At 30.6% G+C, this 16,733-nt stretch overlaps 1 protein-coding gene across 8 annotated transcripts in view; it reads left to right on the top strand.

Moving 5' to 3' along the window:
* The first annotated feature begins 272 nt into the window (after window positions 1–272).
* The window catches only part of LOC143073528 (anoctamin-8-like), a 35,761-nt gene continuing 19,300 nt past the window's right edge, over window positions 273–16,733 (top strand). The window contains exons 1-3 of one of the 8 annotated variants that reach the window (XM_076249151.1): window positions 273–438; window positions 1,381–1,410; window positions 13,270–13,519. In XM_076249151.1, coding sequence (XP_076105266.1) covers window positions 342–438; window positions 1,381–1,410; window positions 13,270–13,519 — 377 coding nt within the window. In that variant the 5' untranslated portion in view covers window positions 273–341. Of the gene's footprint in view, window positions 439–1,380; window positions 1,411–7,527; window positions 7,634–8,325; window positions 8,366–9,529; window positions 10,288–12,634; window positions 12,947–13,269; window positions 13,520–16,733 lie in introns of those variants that run through there. The other 7 variants (XM_076249155.1, XM_076249156.1, XM_076249152.1 and 4 more) reach the window with 7 other exon arrangements.

The raw sequence follows: 16,733 nt of genomic DNA on the forward strand, positions 1-16,733 counted from the left end.
ATCCGCCACTGAAAATCTTCTTTAAGATAAAAAGAACTTCACTTATATTAGAAAGTTTGAAAGGGGCCCCCTTTTGAAAGATACTATACAAATCAGAGGCACTTGTCTCAGAATTTTTTCCCCCTTATATACCTTAATATAACAATTTGCCAGTTAAGTACCTTGTTTTATATTAAGTTATATATATTTTCTGAGACAAGTGCCTGTGACACAAATCCTCGGATTTACAGACTTTCAAATATTTATATTTCCCGCATTTTTACTACTGGTCATGTGACTGTTCAAAATGGTGGACTGAAGGAAAACGAAACTGAAAGTGTTGCAATGTGAAACAGATAAGAATGAGTGTTGCAACAAATATTAGTCAATCAAAGTGGCAGTGTGTTTCATCTAAGTCATCAAAGACTTGCACAAATGAAACAAAAGTGCAAAGACTACGTAAGTCTCATTTCGATAGTTTTATAATTTATTACATGATAATTAGGTTCGTCATAGCAAATAGACAGAAATAGCTGTTGTCACCTCAAAAACTACTCTGGATACAGACTTATCTGAGCAGTTAGGGGGATAAGGACAAGCTATCACTAAATATATTGCAGACTAAGTCTTTCAAGACTAATATCTTATTTTATACTTGGTGACCTATAGTTGTTAATGTCTGTGTCATTTTGGTCTTTTGTAGGTAGTTGTCTCATTGGCAATCATACCACATCTTATTTTTTATATTTGGTGTATTCTGAGACTTATAGATACATGTAACACAGAGATTGTTCACTAACATTTTCGAAATAAAACAATGTCTTCCTGCAAAGTTAACTACATTATTTTAACATAATGCAAAGACAGGTAATTTCAAAAAGACTGTAGGAGATGAATTTGAATTTCACAGCTGTGGAGAGTTGTCTCATTTGCAATCATACCACATCTTTTTTTTTGATATTTGGTCTGAACCTTTTCCATTAATAATACAATACAATACAATATCTTAAGAGAATCTATAAATTTAGATTATTTTTACATCTCTGCAGGAAGAAACAAAACAATTAATGCTCATTCAAATCCAATTGGTTTGTGTCCTGAGTATAAAGTAATTACGGAGACTATTCTCACATTCCTGGTTGGTAACAAAACACCATATCAGTCTTTTTCAAAATGTATTGATAAATATTTTTCCTGGTCACATTCAGTAATTAGTAGAATTAAACTTTTATGCAAATGTGTCCACCCGACAATACTGAAGTCAAAATCAGTTTCTATATAATTTTGAAATTAAGATTTTTTAACATGTACTGGCACAAATGCTTTTTGGTGTTGTTCTTTTCAGATTTTGTGTTATTATTCTTATGTGCATGTTTCATTGTATAATACACTTCCTTTTAGGTAATGGTTACCGAAAACTATCACAATCAGGTATGCCTACATCATATTATGTACATGTATATGAACACTTATAAACACATCTTTTGTGTACAACTCTCTCTGTGTATCTCTAAAGTGAAAATAACTGGAATATATGTGTATCTAAATAAACTTTTTCTATGAAGTTTAAGATTGGAATTACTAACATGATAAGCAGTGTTCAGAAATTTTGAAACTTCCAGTGAAAATTCACATATAGATCTAATTGTTTTGAATATTATGGTAGTGGGAGGAAAATGATACAATGATACAGGAATGATATAGTTTCTTTTGATTGATAATTTCCATGTGAAGGAGGTTTCAAGATTTTTGAGGGCTGTTGGTTCACCCGCATCAATAACATTAATATCATTACATCTGTATATATACCTGGTATGTGTATGATGTTTATGTGTTGCCTTATATTTGGATTAACACCAATGATGATTTTAGGGTTTATATTTAATACATGTAAATTGTGAATTGTAGGTTATACAGATGTAATCTAGGTTCCTCTTTGTGTATTCATTCATTCAAAATAATTTTGTTTAACTGTTTATATTTACTGACACTTTGAAATTTACATTAGAAATTATGGATAGTAATTCTCTTTTCATAAATTGGATCCGATGTCTGAAAAGTGAAACGCTGGTTTACCAATAAGTGTTATAACTACCTACATGACCTACATTTGTACCTATTTACAGTTTTGATACGACCACAAAAATTTTTTTGCGGTCGTATATTGGTATGACGTTGGCGACATTTACTAAAGTTATTGTGCGAAAACCAAGAAAAATGCTTATTTGGGCCCTTTTCTGCCCCAATGTTCAGGGTTGGCATTCTGTGGTCGTATAAAGCTGCGCCCTGCTGAGCATCTTGTTTTTTATTGGATAAGTAAATTTTCTTTTTTATTTTAACAAAGTGATTTTAACACAAATTTCTATCGTCGTCCGAAGACACATTGGTTTTCACACTATAACTTTAGTTTAAGAAAATAGAAATCTATGAAATTTTAACACAAGGTTTATAACCACAAAAGGAAGGTTGGGATTGATTTGGGGAATTTGGTCCCAACAGTTTAAGAATAAGGGGCCAGAAAAGGGCCCAAATAAGCATTTTTCTTGGTTTTCGCCAGAAAAGGAGTATTGTTTTGCAGATTGCTTCAAATAGGTATCACATGTATATAGATAATTCCCTTTTAAACTTTCTGAATTTACAGTACTTAATCAAAGACATTTAATATGTACTAAACTTTCATTAGTTTTAAAACGTAAAGTTATGTTTTTAGTGAGTCACTTAAGAAGAAAACGGTCAAGACAACAATAAATACCACAAGAATCTGTAGCTAACTATGATGAAATTGTGAAAAATCTGTTTGTTCCAGCACCACTAACAAAGACCGTCTTGATTCATCCACAATTTAGTCATTATGGTTTAAGTAACAAAAAAAAAACAAAATAATATAAAAATCATAATTAATTGACAGTAATTAAAGAATAACACTTAACATGATGTGTCAGTTATTTTATGTTTAATTAAACTATTTAAGATATTCATTCAAATTTGAGCAGATGCTCATATGAGCAATCTGATAAAATGCACATGTGAAACAAAAGCTCATATTATTGATAATATGTTTAACTTTGATATTTAAGTTACAGTATGATATATATGTGAATTACAATACTTGTCAAAAATATATTTATTAAGTAAACAATGGTTATTGCTTTGGGAAAGTACAGCGGGCGACTGCCAAACAGTGTCTATGCATTATCTCATGAACTGTTCAACCAAAAGCTTTTCAAATTTTGATATGTTGTTATTTAAAATTTCACTTAATTGCAAAAAGAAAGCAATGTTTACCCTTCACTCTTTGCAAGTACTTTGAGTTGAGTACAAATAAATTTCAAGACAAAAGTTTAAATGACATGTCTTCAATTACAGATCACCATTTCCAGACTTGAAAACTTATTTAGCGAAATTTACTAATTTAAGACAGAACCTGTATTTTGTGTAATCTGAGCACCTTCTACAGAAAAGTAAAATAACAAAAATACCGTACTCCAAGGAAAATTAAAAACAGACAGTTGCTTATCAAATGGCAAAAGCTCAAACACATCAAACAAATGAAAACAACTGTCATATTTCTGACTTGCTACAGGCATTTCCTTAAGTAGAAAATGTTTTTATATCTAGCTAGACTTCTCACTTATATGACAGTCCCATAGAATACCATTATATATTGACAACACTGTGTAAGTAAAACAGATAATAGGTAAAAATGTCAAAAATTGGGGAACAGCAGTCAGCATTGTATTATAATCATAATCAATTTAAAAACAAACAACTTCGTCAACAAAGTAAAACAAAATGGCATAGAGTAACACTCTAAAGACAAAGCACATATAATAAAAAATTTGAAAGACAAGAAGACTTTTTATACAATAGAAGAAACACAAGAGGGTATACATATGGTTTCCATTTTTAAATCCCAAAAGTGTTTTAAGCTGTTTCAAGAATAAGAACAAAATTTAATGTTACAACCATAAATATTTTGTTTTCTCTTTTGGTTATATTTTCTGCTTTTGTGGTTTGTATGAGAGAACTTTCAAAGAATGTGTGGACATCTTTCCTTGACTTTGATAAATATGGTTAAGATTAAAGGTATACGACTTTGATAAAAGTGGATAAGATTAAAGGTATATGACTTTGATAAATGTGGTTAAGATTAAAGGTATACGACTTTGATAAAAGGGGTTAAGATTAAAGGTATATGACTTTGATAAATATGGTTAAGATTAAAGGTCTAGACTTTGATAAAAGTGGTTAAGATTAAAGACTAAATTAAAGATTATATGACTTTGATAAATATGGATAAGATTAAAGGTATACAATTATAGGCAAAAGCGCAGATGTCTGGGTTTAGTTCAGGTATATCAAAGTTGAAAGCCAAAAAGTCCTTTCTTGTTACTGGTGAAAAAGGCCAAACATTTTTTCCCCAAACAATAATCCAAAGAATAGTTCTTGTTGAAATATACTGTTGTAATACTTTTCAAGTTCTTTTGATATAATCTGATACTTTATATCATTTCAATTTTAATTAAATCTCTGACTGAATGATTGATTGTTTTTTTGGTAAACCATCTAGGGGGGAAATATCTCAATACATAATCAAAAGGAAACTAATTGAAACAGAAATCTAATGAGTAGATCAACCAAACTGGGTTATTCTGGAATGAGTAGGTCAGGAAAACTGGGTCATGGAATGAGAAGGTCAGGCAAACTGGGTCATGGAATGAGTAGGTCAGGCAAACTGGGTCTTTCTGGGATGATCAGGTCAGGCAAACTGGGTCTTTCTGGGATAATAAGGTCTGTCAAACTGGGTCTTTCTGGGATGATCAGGTCAGGCAAACTGGGTCTTTCTGGGATGATAAGGTCAGGCAAACTGGGTCTTTCTGGGATGATCAGGTGACGGTCAGGCAAACTGGGTCTTTCTGGGATGATCAGGTCTGGCAAACTAAATCACCCTAGGATGAAGGGCCTGTTAGTGAAAATTTGATAATCTCTAAAAAGATGTATATTGCAATAATTGCATACTCATGTAAATTCCGAAATTTTTGCATGCAATTAGTACAGAAAATGTTGAACAAAAGTCTAAATTATTCAGAATACTTATTATATATATTAATTATTGTAATGTCACGAAATGCTGCATACAAATAATCACTTTTAATGCTATCAAAAATTTTGAATGAGATTTTTTTTCTCTCTTTAAACTGTTCCTGTCACAATTTTAAAGAATAATAAAAAAACATCTTCAATATTTTTAAATTTACAATACATTGTTTTGAACAACAAAGTACATCTAAAAACTCTTTTTAAAAGTGGTTGACTCTAGATTGAAAAATCTCATTTTGATTGGAATTAAGTACTGAACAGTTTTTCTGGCTTGAATTGTTTCACATTTTTCATGTTTGGACCTTTTATAGCTGACTCAATTATATCATGTATGGTAGTTTTTCTTCTTATTCATGTCATTGTTGAAGGCTGTACAGTGGCCCATAATTGATTATAGCTAAGTAAACATCCACTTCATTACTGAAATTGTATGTATTCATTTATAGTTTGTCGTTTCATTAGCAAACATAGTTTAACATACCACATTTCCTTATTTTTATATGACCGCAAAAATAAAAAAAAAATTTAGTCCTAGATTGGTATCACGTCGTGGTTGTTATCATCGTCAGCATCGTCGTCGTCATCAGCGTCGTCCGAAGACAGATGGTTTCCGGATAATAACTTTAGTATAAGTAAATAGAAATTAAAAAAGATTTAACCATTATAAATGATTATAACCCCAAAAAGAAGGTTAGGATTGATTTTGGGGGTTATGATCCCAAAGGGGCCCAAAACAGTTTCAGTTGTGTATAAGTATTTCAATTGCTCTGAAATTGTACCAAAATGTTTATTACCATAAGTAAAAGGTTGGGGTTTATTTTATGGGTTATGGGGCAAACAGTCTAGGAATTAAGGGCCAAAAAGGGGCCAAAAACAATAATTTTTCTAGTTTCCAGACAATAAATTGTGTTTAAGTGTATAAATCTCTCTGAAATTATACCACAAGTTTCCATACTACAAAGGGATGGTTATGAGGGGTTATGGCTCAAATCATTTAGCAAATAGGGGTAAAAAAGGGGGAAAACAAGGGTTTTTCTGGTTAAAGGACAATTTAGACAATTTAAAAGCAGTGTAAGGGAGGTAATCCAATTCCATTTAAAAAATACTGTTATATAAATATGTTTGATTACCTTCCTTCCACTGCTTGAAAATTATGTTAACTCCTTGTAATTTTTTCATAGCTTTTGAATGAAAAAAGATTCCAGATAATTGTATGATAATTGTATGATTAATCCAGAGTAAGTCACTGGCGTGACACAGGGCATGGTAAAAAATCATGTACGCTTTCAATACACTAGTAATTTTGGATGCATTCAACCTGTCAATCATAATTGTATTGTGTGCACAACGAGGTTTAAGCATGAATTGAGCGTACGAGAAGCGTACCTAAGCGGATATTGGGCGTCCAAGTAACGTATTTTAGCGTATGTCTGGCTTTTCTATTGTAGATGGAATGCATGCTTTGAAGGAAAAAAGTCTCTTGGACGTATTTGAGACGTGTTACGGTCGTATCTGGGACAATAATCCCTGCTTTCAACATGTGTGGGAGGTTTAATTATGGGGTGTTTGTTACAAACACACCCGCATACGTTTTAGTTAAAGTCGAACGAGCTTGAAGCGTATACAACAAACCCTAAACGTATCTGAAACTTATCTGTAGTGTTTCAACGCACTTGTAGCTTATGTATTATGTGCATGTAGCATACAGGTATACGCTTGGCAAACACTTGAGCTGAATGCTGCATAAAAATTTCTTGGAGTTATAGTTTAGGAACTTGTTGATTTCTTGTAATTATGGAAGTTGAAGGCTTGTATAACATTCAATCAGAAATATGTCTGCCAACTGGAACAAAAAACATAAAGATCAGATTCTCTTTTGTTGCCTTATTGCACAAAGTCCAAAAAATCTTTGCATAGGTTCATAACGACAACTGCAATCACATTTCAAAGTCATGGATGTCGACATTAGAATGAAACTAAAAAAATGAAACTGAAAAAAATGAAATTGTTATTGTAAAATATGAAGTGCCATGAAAGTGTTTGCTATCATTTAATTTAATTTAACAATTTATTTATTTAAACGATGATTGTCAACAGCCCAAGGGCTACTACTGATTATAGTATACCAGTATTCTGTGTCATTGTCTTCTATACTAAATACAAATGACCTTGTGTCTTTCGACTATTAAAAGTGCTTCAGTTTTTGCTGCAACTTCATGTACTAGGAATGAAGACAAAAATAAAATAATTTGACAAAATTGAACTGTTTTGTATGTTAAGTAATTTGTATCATTAATGATTTGCATAAAGAATTCATTTCAGTGTTCAATATTCCCGTATTTATTCTCTGTACCTGAATGAATTGATCAACATGTACTGTGTTATTGTTAGAACAGCTGTGTCAAGGAAGAATCTATGATTCATATTTCAATTTATTATTGAATAAAAACTTACTGTGTACATGTGTAGCTGTAAAGGATAATATCTTTCGTGTGCAATTTTCTAATTTTACAAAAACTTTCGTTGATGACCATGTTGAGTAACAAAAGTGAAAGTAAGATTGTTTACTAACATTTTATTTGATCAGTGTATTTAGTGATTGTATTATTGACTTTTGCCTCTGTAATTCCTATATGGTAATCTCCAATCTATAAGAGCTATAAATGTCCATGATAGAAGGTTGCATCTAAATTACTGGTTGAGAATGGGAAATAACTCTTGCTTATGTAAAATTAAGTAAAAGAAACAAAAAATTTCTAAAGATGTAAATTTGATTGTCTATATATTAGATATTTTTGACCTAATGAGGTGTTCTTTATTAATTTACATTTGATTTGCAATGTGAAAAAAAGATTTTTTGAAATTTACAAATTAAAGACATCTGCTAAAAAAGGTTTAGATTTCAAATGTGATTATCAAGTCTATCAAATAATGATTTTGAGATATACTGTTTTCGGTCAATTTATATATTAGTAATTATTATTATTTCAGCAGTCCTAATCTTCTGACTTTTATCTCTGATTATTTACTGCATTTCTCAGATATTGTTTATCAGATGCATCTAGGACTTTATCTTATGTTAGGCCTGCATGTCTTCTTTTGAATGAGCCTGATCTGCAAACTAGATAATCTGAACAATATACCGTATATTCTCTAAAATATAATGCATTTATATAAGTTAACACATAACACCATTTTTATACTTTAAACTTTTTTAAAGTGCAAAATGTTTGTTACTAATTTCAGAAATTGAACCTGGGTTTTCCTCATAGTTGAAGGCTGTAAGGTGACCTTTAGTTATTTACATGCACATCACTTGCACAGCATTTAGATTTTAATGAGAAGTTGTCTCTGGCAAGAATGCAACATCCCCTTATTTGTATACTGTTTTATTTTGAAATGCACTGCCTGATACATATGCACAGGCTATTGATATATCCTTTTCGGTATTACCGCAATCTCACAGCAATGTCACAGACAACAGTCCAAAAGTACACTATAATGGTATTGGTCAATATCTACTCAGTAAAATCTAGGGAACGGTATCAACTAACAATATATATATATTGTCTATGATATCAGCTAATGATTTATATACTGTAGACTCATTTATTTTCATGGGTACCAATTTTCTTGGTTTGAGAAAAACTTACACTTTCGTGAATGTTTTAATTTTGTGATTTTGCCAAAGACTGCATACAAGTCATTTGAAAATTTGCAACTCATTGAACATTTCAATGGCTAACCTAACTGTACCCATGAAATCTACGAAAATTGGTTTCGAACGAAAATGAATAAATCGACAGTATCTTTAGTATGCTACCTATGTTATACAGTCAATGAAAATAGAAAACTGTTTAAAAATCTGAATATCCTGTAAATGGCCAATTGACATCCAACTTTGGGAAAATATCTTCTACTCTTTGCTACTGAATTCTTATTAGTTTTTTTGTAACAAAATAGTACTTCATTTTTGAATCCTTTTCATACAAGACAATATTTTGTAAAATGGCTTTAATATCAAGATAAACCAATACCCAAGGACTAATAACAACGGTAGAGTTTGTTAATGAACAGAGGCAACTATCCATTAGAGTTCAACATTACTTTACTTGAGAAGTGATGGCACTATATATATTCATATATATTATACACTGCCCATTAGTATTAAGATGATGGAAAATGTATCTTGTAATTATTGATTATTTGTGTTCTCTAAATTTGATAAATGAATAAGATGTTCCAAAAGTTCTTCATACCGCTAAAGGATACTTCAATTTTTCTTGTTTTCCGATACTAATTAACATTTAAACACTGAATATGCTAAAGGATACTTCAATATTTCTTGTTTTCCAATACTAATTAACATTTAAACACTGAATATGCTATAAGTACTAAACAGAAAGCCTATTAGAAGGAGGATTACTGACAACAGAAAATGTCATTAATTTTACATTAATTGCATGGTAGCTAAAGACTGCCATGACATTTCAGCTCAGAACCAATACAGTTCTGCTTAGAATAGGTTAAAATAATTCATAATCAGTATTAATGTTTTCTGTCTAGCACTTGTTTTCAAATTTTACCGTGGAACTTTATTTTTCTTGTGGGTACTCGCTCAAATAAGGATATATTTTTTAAACCATCAGAAGATTGATGGCAATTCAAAATATATTCTTTGTATATGGTTGCTAGGATTATGGAAATATTTAGAAACTGTCTGAATTTTGATTGTCATTTTACAGATAGAACTACGTATCAATGATTTCACTTGAAAAGCACGAAGTAATTATGTGGTTAAGTTTATAATTGAAGAAATCTACAAAATAAATTCAAGGAAACTGAAAATGAAAAATAGTGGTAATTAATATTTCTTTTTCAATATATTTAATTCATGGAAACTTGACACATTGGTAAAAAACTATCAGTTATTATTAGTGAAATTTTGCTTTTAAACTTATGACATTTGGAAAAAGCAATTTGAGGCAAGACAAATATAGAAGCCATTGAACCTTAAATGACAAGAGAATTGAATAGTTTTCGGATCACTTTCACAGAAATATACCAATATAATAAATTGTGTAATTTGTTTGAATTTGCGGAAAAAATTGTAGTGCTTGAAAGATGGACATTTCAGAATTCCATACTATAGTATGACTGCTAAATATGGAGAAAGGATAATTGATATGGTTGGAACAATATTTACAAGTAAACGTTATTTATTTTAGAATTTTGAATGTTTGAATCAATTTATCTTTCATAGATAATAGCATTTGTATTCTTTCCTGAATAATAGCTATTTATGTGCCTTTTAATGACAGACATAATATATATGTTTTTCTATTTTTCTGTTTGCCTAACAATGTTTTTCCTTTAATTGTCTGCCTAAACAAATCCGTCAAATTTTATACATTTTTTGCTTTACTCTATATGTTTGAAATATTTTAGATTTTTTTTGTATAGATTTAAGTAGTCTGACAGTCTTTTCTTTTGTACTTGCTGTGGCCCAAGACTTTGGAAAGCAGTCCATATTTTAAAATTGTGACTGCAAAATTTAGTGTTGAAATTGTATTATATCCATTGTCAAGCAAATAAATTATACAGCAAGTCCAAAGAGACTGTCAGATGTCAGAGAAATCTTGGACTACAGTTAATTGACTTGAGTTCTTTAGAATTCATCAAAGGAGTAGGTCCAGTAAGACCCCTTTTTGGCCCCAAAATATAGAGGTTTTACAAAATTGTTAAAATGTAAACTTTTAGTTATTTATTGGACAGTAGAATGCTTCTGCTACATAAATATGGGCTGTTTTTGACAATGCAATGCACATATATCGGGTACTAGCACCATTAAGTCATGCTAAATTACTGAAATCTTCACAATTCTAGCATTTTAGTTAAATTTTAGACGGCTTTCGTGTGAAACGAAAGTGGCCGCATTTGTGTTCATCCTTAATATTGAAATGTAAGTTGTATTTTATGATAATACATAACATATATAAAGGTTGAGGATGAACACGGATGCGGCCACTTTCATTTTTGACAAAAAACATCTGAAAAGTGACATTTTTCGGCATATTTGGTATTTTTTTCATATTTGAGCTTGAATCGGGTTGTTTTTAATGACTAAATCAGTTACAATCTTTAACATAAACTAATTGATTCAAATGAAATCGACACTTAAGTGTTTAAAAAGTGGTCAAAATCTTTCGTAAGATAAACCTGAAATTTGAGGTCAAAATTGGTGCTTATCGGACCTACTCCTTTCCTTTCTTTAAAGTTCTAACGTTACAGGAATTTAATGGTTCAGCTTGAATTAAGTAAGTTATAACATGATCGAGGCTACCCAAATTGCACCTATTTTAAAGGTTTTTTTACCTATATTTATTTATGATCTAGACAAAAAATTCAATTCTGTGTTTATTTTGTATCATTATTTACTATATAGTTCCACCAATTTAATTTTGAATCTGTAGTGAATCATAGAAAATGGGTTTGAACTGACCTACAAACGATCCATGATTCTGTAAAGAGGAGTACGCAAATTGAATCCATGCTAAAATTCACATCCTAAAAAGTCAAAACAGATCTTGTTTTATTTCTTCAAATATTTAAAACATTTTGACATTAGTCCATGCTTACTATTTATTTTTTTTAAGACATGGATGCTTGTAACATATTGTATTTGCTATTTTTTAAAAGAAGACTTTTTTGTGGAGGTCACATGGTGATTTATCAGTACATTTTACTTATTCCAATGAACACTTAAGTTGATATAGACTGAAGGTTTTGGTATAATTCGATATATTTACCTATGTTGAAAGACCTGCATATTTTCAAATCATAAAAATACAAATTGTTTATTCTCTGGGGAAACTTTTCACTGCTATTTGATAAAAAGGTGCAATTTGGGTACTTTGTGTGCGTGGTTCAGTTGCTTATTTAAAATAAATTATTACAGTTTTACTTTCAAACATTTTCATTTTGTTATAGCAATTGGTTATTGCTAAACTATAATAACCAAACTTTCTTTACTTATTGAACACATGCTACAACTTAAATTTGGACAACAAAATGTTACTGGTTTCCCTGATAAATAGAAAAGACGAATAAAAGGATGCATGGATTTAAATAATTCAATTTTGTATGTATAATGTCTTATAGCCTTTATTTCTGAATAAAAGGCAATATGAATAATTTGAAACAATTTTATCACATAAAGATAAAAGAAGATGTGGTATGAGTACCAATGAGACAACTCTCCAAGTCACAATTTGTAAAAGTAAACCATTACCCTGCACATATATAAGACAGTTGTCATAGGTATTCTTTTATGTAAAAGTTTTTAAAATGAATTTTATTGAGAAAATGTATTATTTTAGAAATTATGAAATAATTGTATGACAAATATGAATTTAATTACTCAGGTACATTTTGACATATTGCCTGTATATTTTTGCTATGAGCAATGTTTTGTTATTTTAATTGCCAATTGTCATAAATTAATCTGAGCAATATTATGTTTTAATTAGAATTATAAATGTAATTAACTTGTATCTCTGTAATTGACATTATTCATAACCTTTGGACATTTTTGAACAATAGTATTAATACTTAAATTATCCCAATTATCAAAATTATCCATGTCTGTCATTTTATGAGTAGTTTATGGCATTCACCTAAATATCAGGGTCGAACAGATATTCATCAGTGTAGTCTCGATGGTATTATCCAGCCAACCAGGCTCAACTACTTCAGGACAAACCTGTACTGAAAAGACAGCTCAACACAACTGAAACTGTTCAAGCCAGACTTTATAAGTTCAACATTAACTTAGAAAATTTGGAACATTTTGGACTTCAAACTTAATGTGCTTTTGGACTAGTGACTAAATTATAACCTGAACATTTGGATTTTAATTATTTGTTTTGACATTTTCATCATTTAAATTAGATCTATTAGTATAATATAACTTACTGCTTAATTCTCCCTTGTAAATTAAGTTTACAACTAATCTCAGTATCCTCATAAAAGGGAACATTAGAGTTACGAGATTGTATAAAATAGAAATCTACCCATGATGCAACATTGTTTGTGATTTAATCTATTAAAAGATAGATTACCATATACCATTATTGTCCTGATGTGAGTTCTCTAACAAAATCATAAACTTTAATACAATGTATCTTTCAGCATACAAACTTTTTGGGAAAAAATTGCTGAAAACCAGTCGTCTAGTTGCTTCCACACAAGTTTTGACCAATAGTGCCATACCAACTGATGATTGTGATGTTGTTGTTACATTTCCCTCAGAACCAGACACTAATGTCCTCATGTGGTTATTGGACAAACTAAGGGAGAGAACTCCAGATATCATTGTACATGTAAGACATCACAGCAACACTAAGGGACCAGTTCTTCATTTGACAGCTACACATCAGAGGTAAATACTACATATATCATTAGTTCTTTGCTTTACAAAATACTTTGCATATAATTCTCTGTTTGGAAAGGTGGTTTCAGGTTAACATAATTATAAAATCTATTTTGCTTTTTGCACCTCGAGTTTCCAAATAATCTAGCAAATAAACCTTCAAATTGACAGGAATGGACATTAATGTCTTGTTCCATAAGACATGTCTGTATTTTTTTTCAAACAATAATTTCTGGACCTCCATATCTTTTTTTGCAAATGTGCAGTGTCTGTCCTTCCATCCTTACGTCCGTCCCTCAGTCCCTTGTTTATTAAGCACATCATTTCCTCAGATTACCTTTCATATGTTTGTCAAAGACACACAATTTATGTTACATTTATACTGTTTGTCCTGTCTGTCTACAACTGTTCCTGTACAAAAATCATAGCTTAACTGTTTAAGTGCTGTTCAAACTTGGTTCTAAAAAAAGTGCACAGAACCAATTTGTTCAATCTTTTTTTGTATGTAAATAACAGACTCATATTGGCAGAATGATATCTACAAACATTTTTAATTTCAATGATGTGTACACATTTCATACAACTTTCTTGAACAAGTGTACTTCCATAAATACTTTCACTTTCTATTTATTTTCACCATGGTAACGATGTGACTTAAAGACTTAATTTCCCAATTTTGTACTTCAGTGCAATTTTCTGTATTTTTTTTATCCTTATAATGGTGCCCTAGGCAGTGAGATATGTCAATCTCATTACATTTATAACTGCAGGAATCCCTTAAGTGTTTTTTGTTTTCATTGATTTCACACTTAACTTAGTTTAGAATGAAGGATTTTATTTTGGAAGCAATAAACAGTTACAAAGTTTTAGACTTGTGGTTTCACTCTGTGAATATATAAAAAAAGAAAAATATTGTGCAATAGAATTACTTCAACAGATCTATGCAAAGCAGAAAAACATCTAACAAAATACTCACACCAGAAGTGGCAGCCAGGGTATTTATAGCGACAAAAAGAAAATGTATAGATCTAAGAGTACTTATCACACTGGTGCTCTGAATGTTTTTTTTTATTATTAAAAAAACCCTTTATTTTATAAAGCCTATAATTATGCATAGAATGTAAATTTGTGCACTTAGTGAGAAGTTGATGAAAACGATCAGAAAGACTGCTCTTTCCCTTGCCAATAGATACTATTGAGCATAGAAATCTATGACCATGTTTGTTCTTCCTGGACACTGTGAAAGCTGCTTACATCAAACACAAAACACAAAGTTGATCACACATAAACCAGATGCTGCATATAATGATGTAATCAAGACAGTTTAAAAGCTCAGAATGGATATTGACGAGCTGGCTTTTAGATATGTCTATAATGGTTATTGACGAGCTAACTTTTAGATATGCCTATACATTATACATATTTTTTACATCAGATACTGTTCATTGCCCAATCAACACCAATATTCATACAGATTTTTGCTATTTATCTGACATGAATGTACATCACAAGTCCCATGATAGTTTATGGATACAACAAATTAGATGCCATTGTTCAAAAGTGAGTGTTGTATTGCCAAGGTCAAGAGTTGCAAAATTTATGGTCCAGTTTCTAAGATATCCTGGGATAAGGTTGATTAATATGAGTCTTAAAAAGAAGAGGCGAAACCAGGATTATGAAAAGGGAGGGGCAAAAGAGGCAAAGTTAAGAGTGGACTAACACTTTAAAAACTTATGCATGAACCAAATATGTAGGCTGTAGATCAATAAGAGGGGACTAAGCACACCTTGTCCCCATTAATCTGCCTAGGAAAGTCTAATTCAATTTTTTTTCTAAATAAAAAAAGGTACTTAGAGCAGCACAATATCTTCAATGTTCAATAGCAGATAAAACTAAATGATCATGTACTACAATAATATATTGATTAAATCAAGCAACAAACATGAAATCATCTTTTTTGTTGACAAATCAATTTGATGGCCTTTTCATAATGAATTGAAATAACAAATTCCACTGGAGGCTAATAATAATTGTGTTTTGTAAGGTTCTTTAACCATTTATCAGCTATAAAACAGTATGCTTGTAGTGTCTCCTATAATTGATCACCATTAAATCTGTACTGTAATATTCTTCATCCTGAAGAATCAATAAACAGTCTAATATCAGCTTCAGTTAACTTTGTATGGGAGTTAAACTGGGTTTATGTATTGTTGATGTAACACAATGTATACCAGGGGAATAAAAAGATTACATGTAATCACATGGGGTACTGAAATATATGGCATTCAACACTAAGGGAGACATTATATGTAATCGTTTGGTGTTAAAAGATATATTGGCATTCAATTGTAAAAGAGTCAGACTGTTTTATTGTTTTGTTAAGGGTAAACATATATTGAAAAACTGGCCATACTTCACAGCAGCTAGTCCTCATTTTTTGTCCATGACATGTTGGATCAACTGGTATTCTATGACTGTGTTGTAGATTAAAATGATATTTTATATTAAAGAATCTAAGTGACTACAAATACATTTATAAAAGAAAATAATTTAAAAAGATTGCTTGCTTTTGAGAAGAAAAATATTATTTTTCTAAATTCAATTCAAATTTTTATTGTCATTACAAAATAGCATCAAAAGAACTATTCAAAATGTATATGACTGTATGCCTCTTCTAACACTCATCATACAAGTGAGGTATAATGTCTTAGACTTAGATTATCCTTGGGCATTTTGTCTAGTCATTTCTAGTCTGCTCTATGGTCGGGTTGTTGTCTCTTTGACACATTCCCCATTTCCATTCTTAATTTTATTTTTATAATATAAAAAAATATTGATTAAACAGATTAGAATCATTGACTCAAAGCACTTAATGGTATATATGTATGTAAATACAAGTAAACAATTGGTATTTTACTATGTAGTGATGTTACACTATTGTTTCAGATAAGGGTGAGGGTTGATACCTATTAAAACAATTAAACCTACTGCATTAATGTATGCACCTGTCCTAAGTCATGAATCTGATGTCTTTTGTTGATGTGGTTCATAAGTGTTTCTAGTTTCTTTTTTTTAATATAGATTAGGGCATTGTTTTTTTTTCATTTGAAATGCTTTACACTAATCATTTTTGGTGCCCTTCCAAGCTTACTGTTCAGTGTGAGCCAGGGTTCCATGTTGAAGACCATATTTTGACCTATATTGATTTACTTTTACAAATTGT

The sequence above is a fragment of the Mytilus galloprovincialis genome, chromosome 4, assembly GCF_965363235.1.
Source record: "Mytilus galloprovincialis chromosome 4, xbMytGall1.hap1.1, whole genome shotgun sequence".
In the NCBI taxonomy this organism is placed as follows: Eukaryota; Metazoa; Mollusca; class Bivalvia; order Mytilida; family Mytilidae; genus Mytilus; species Mytilus galloprovincialis.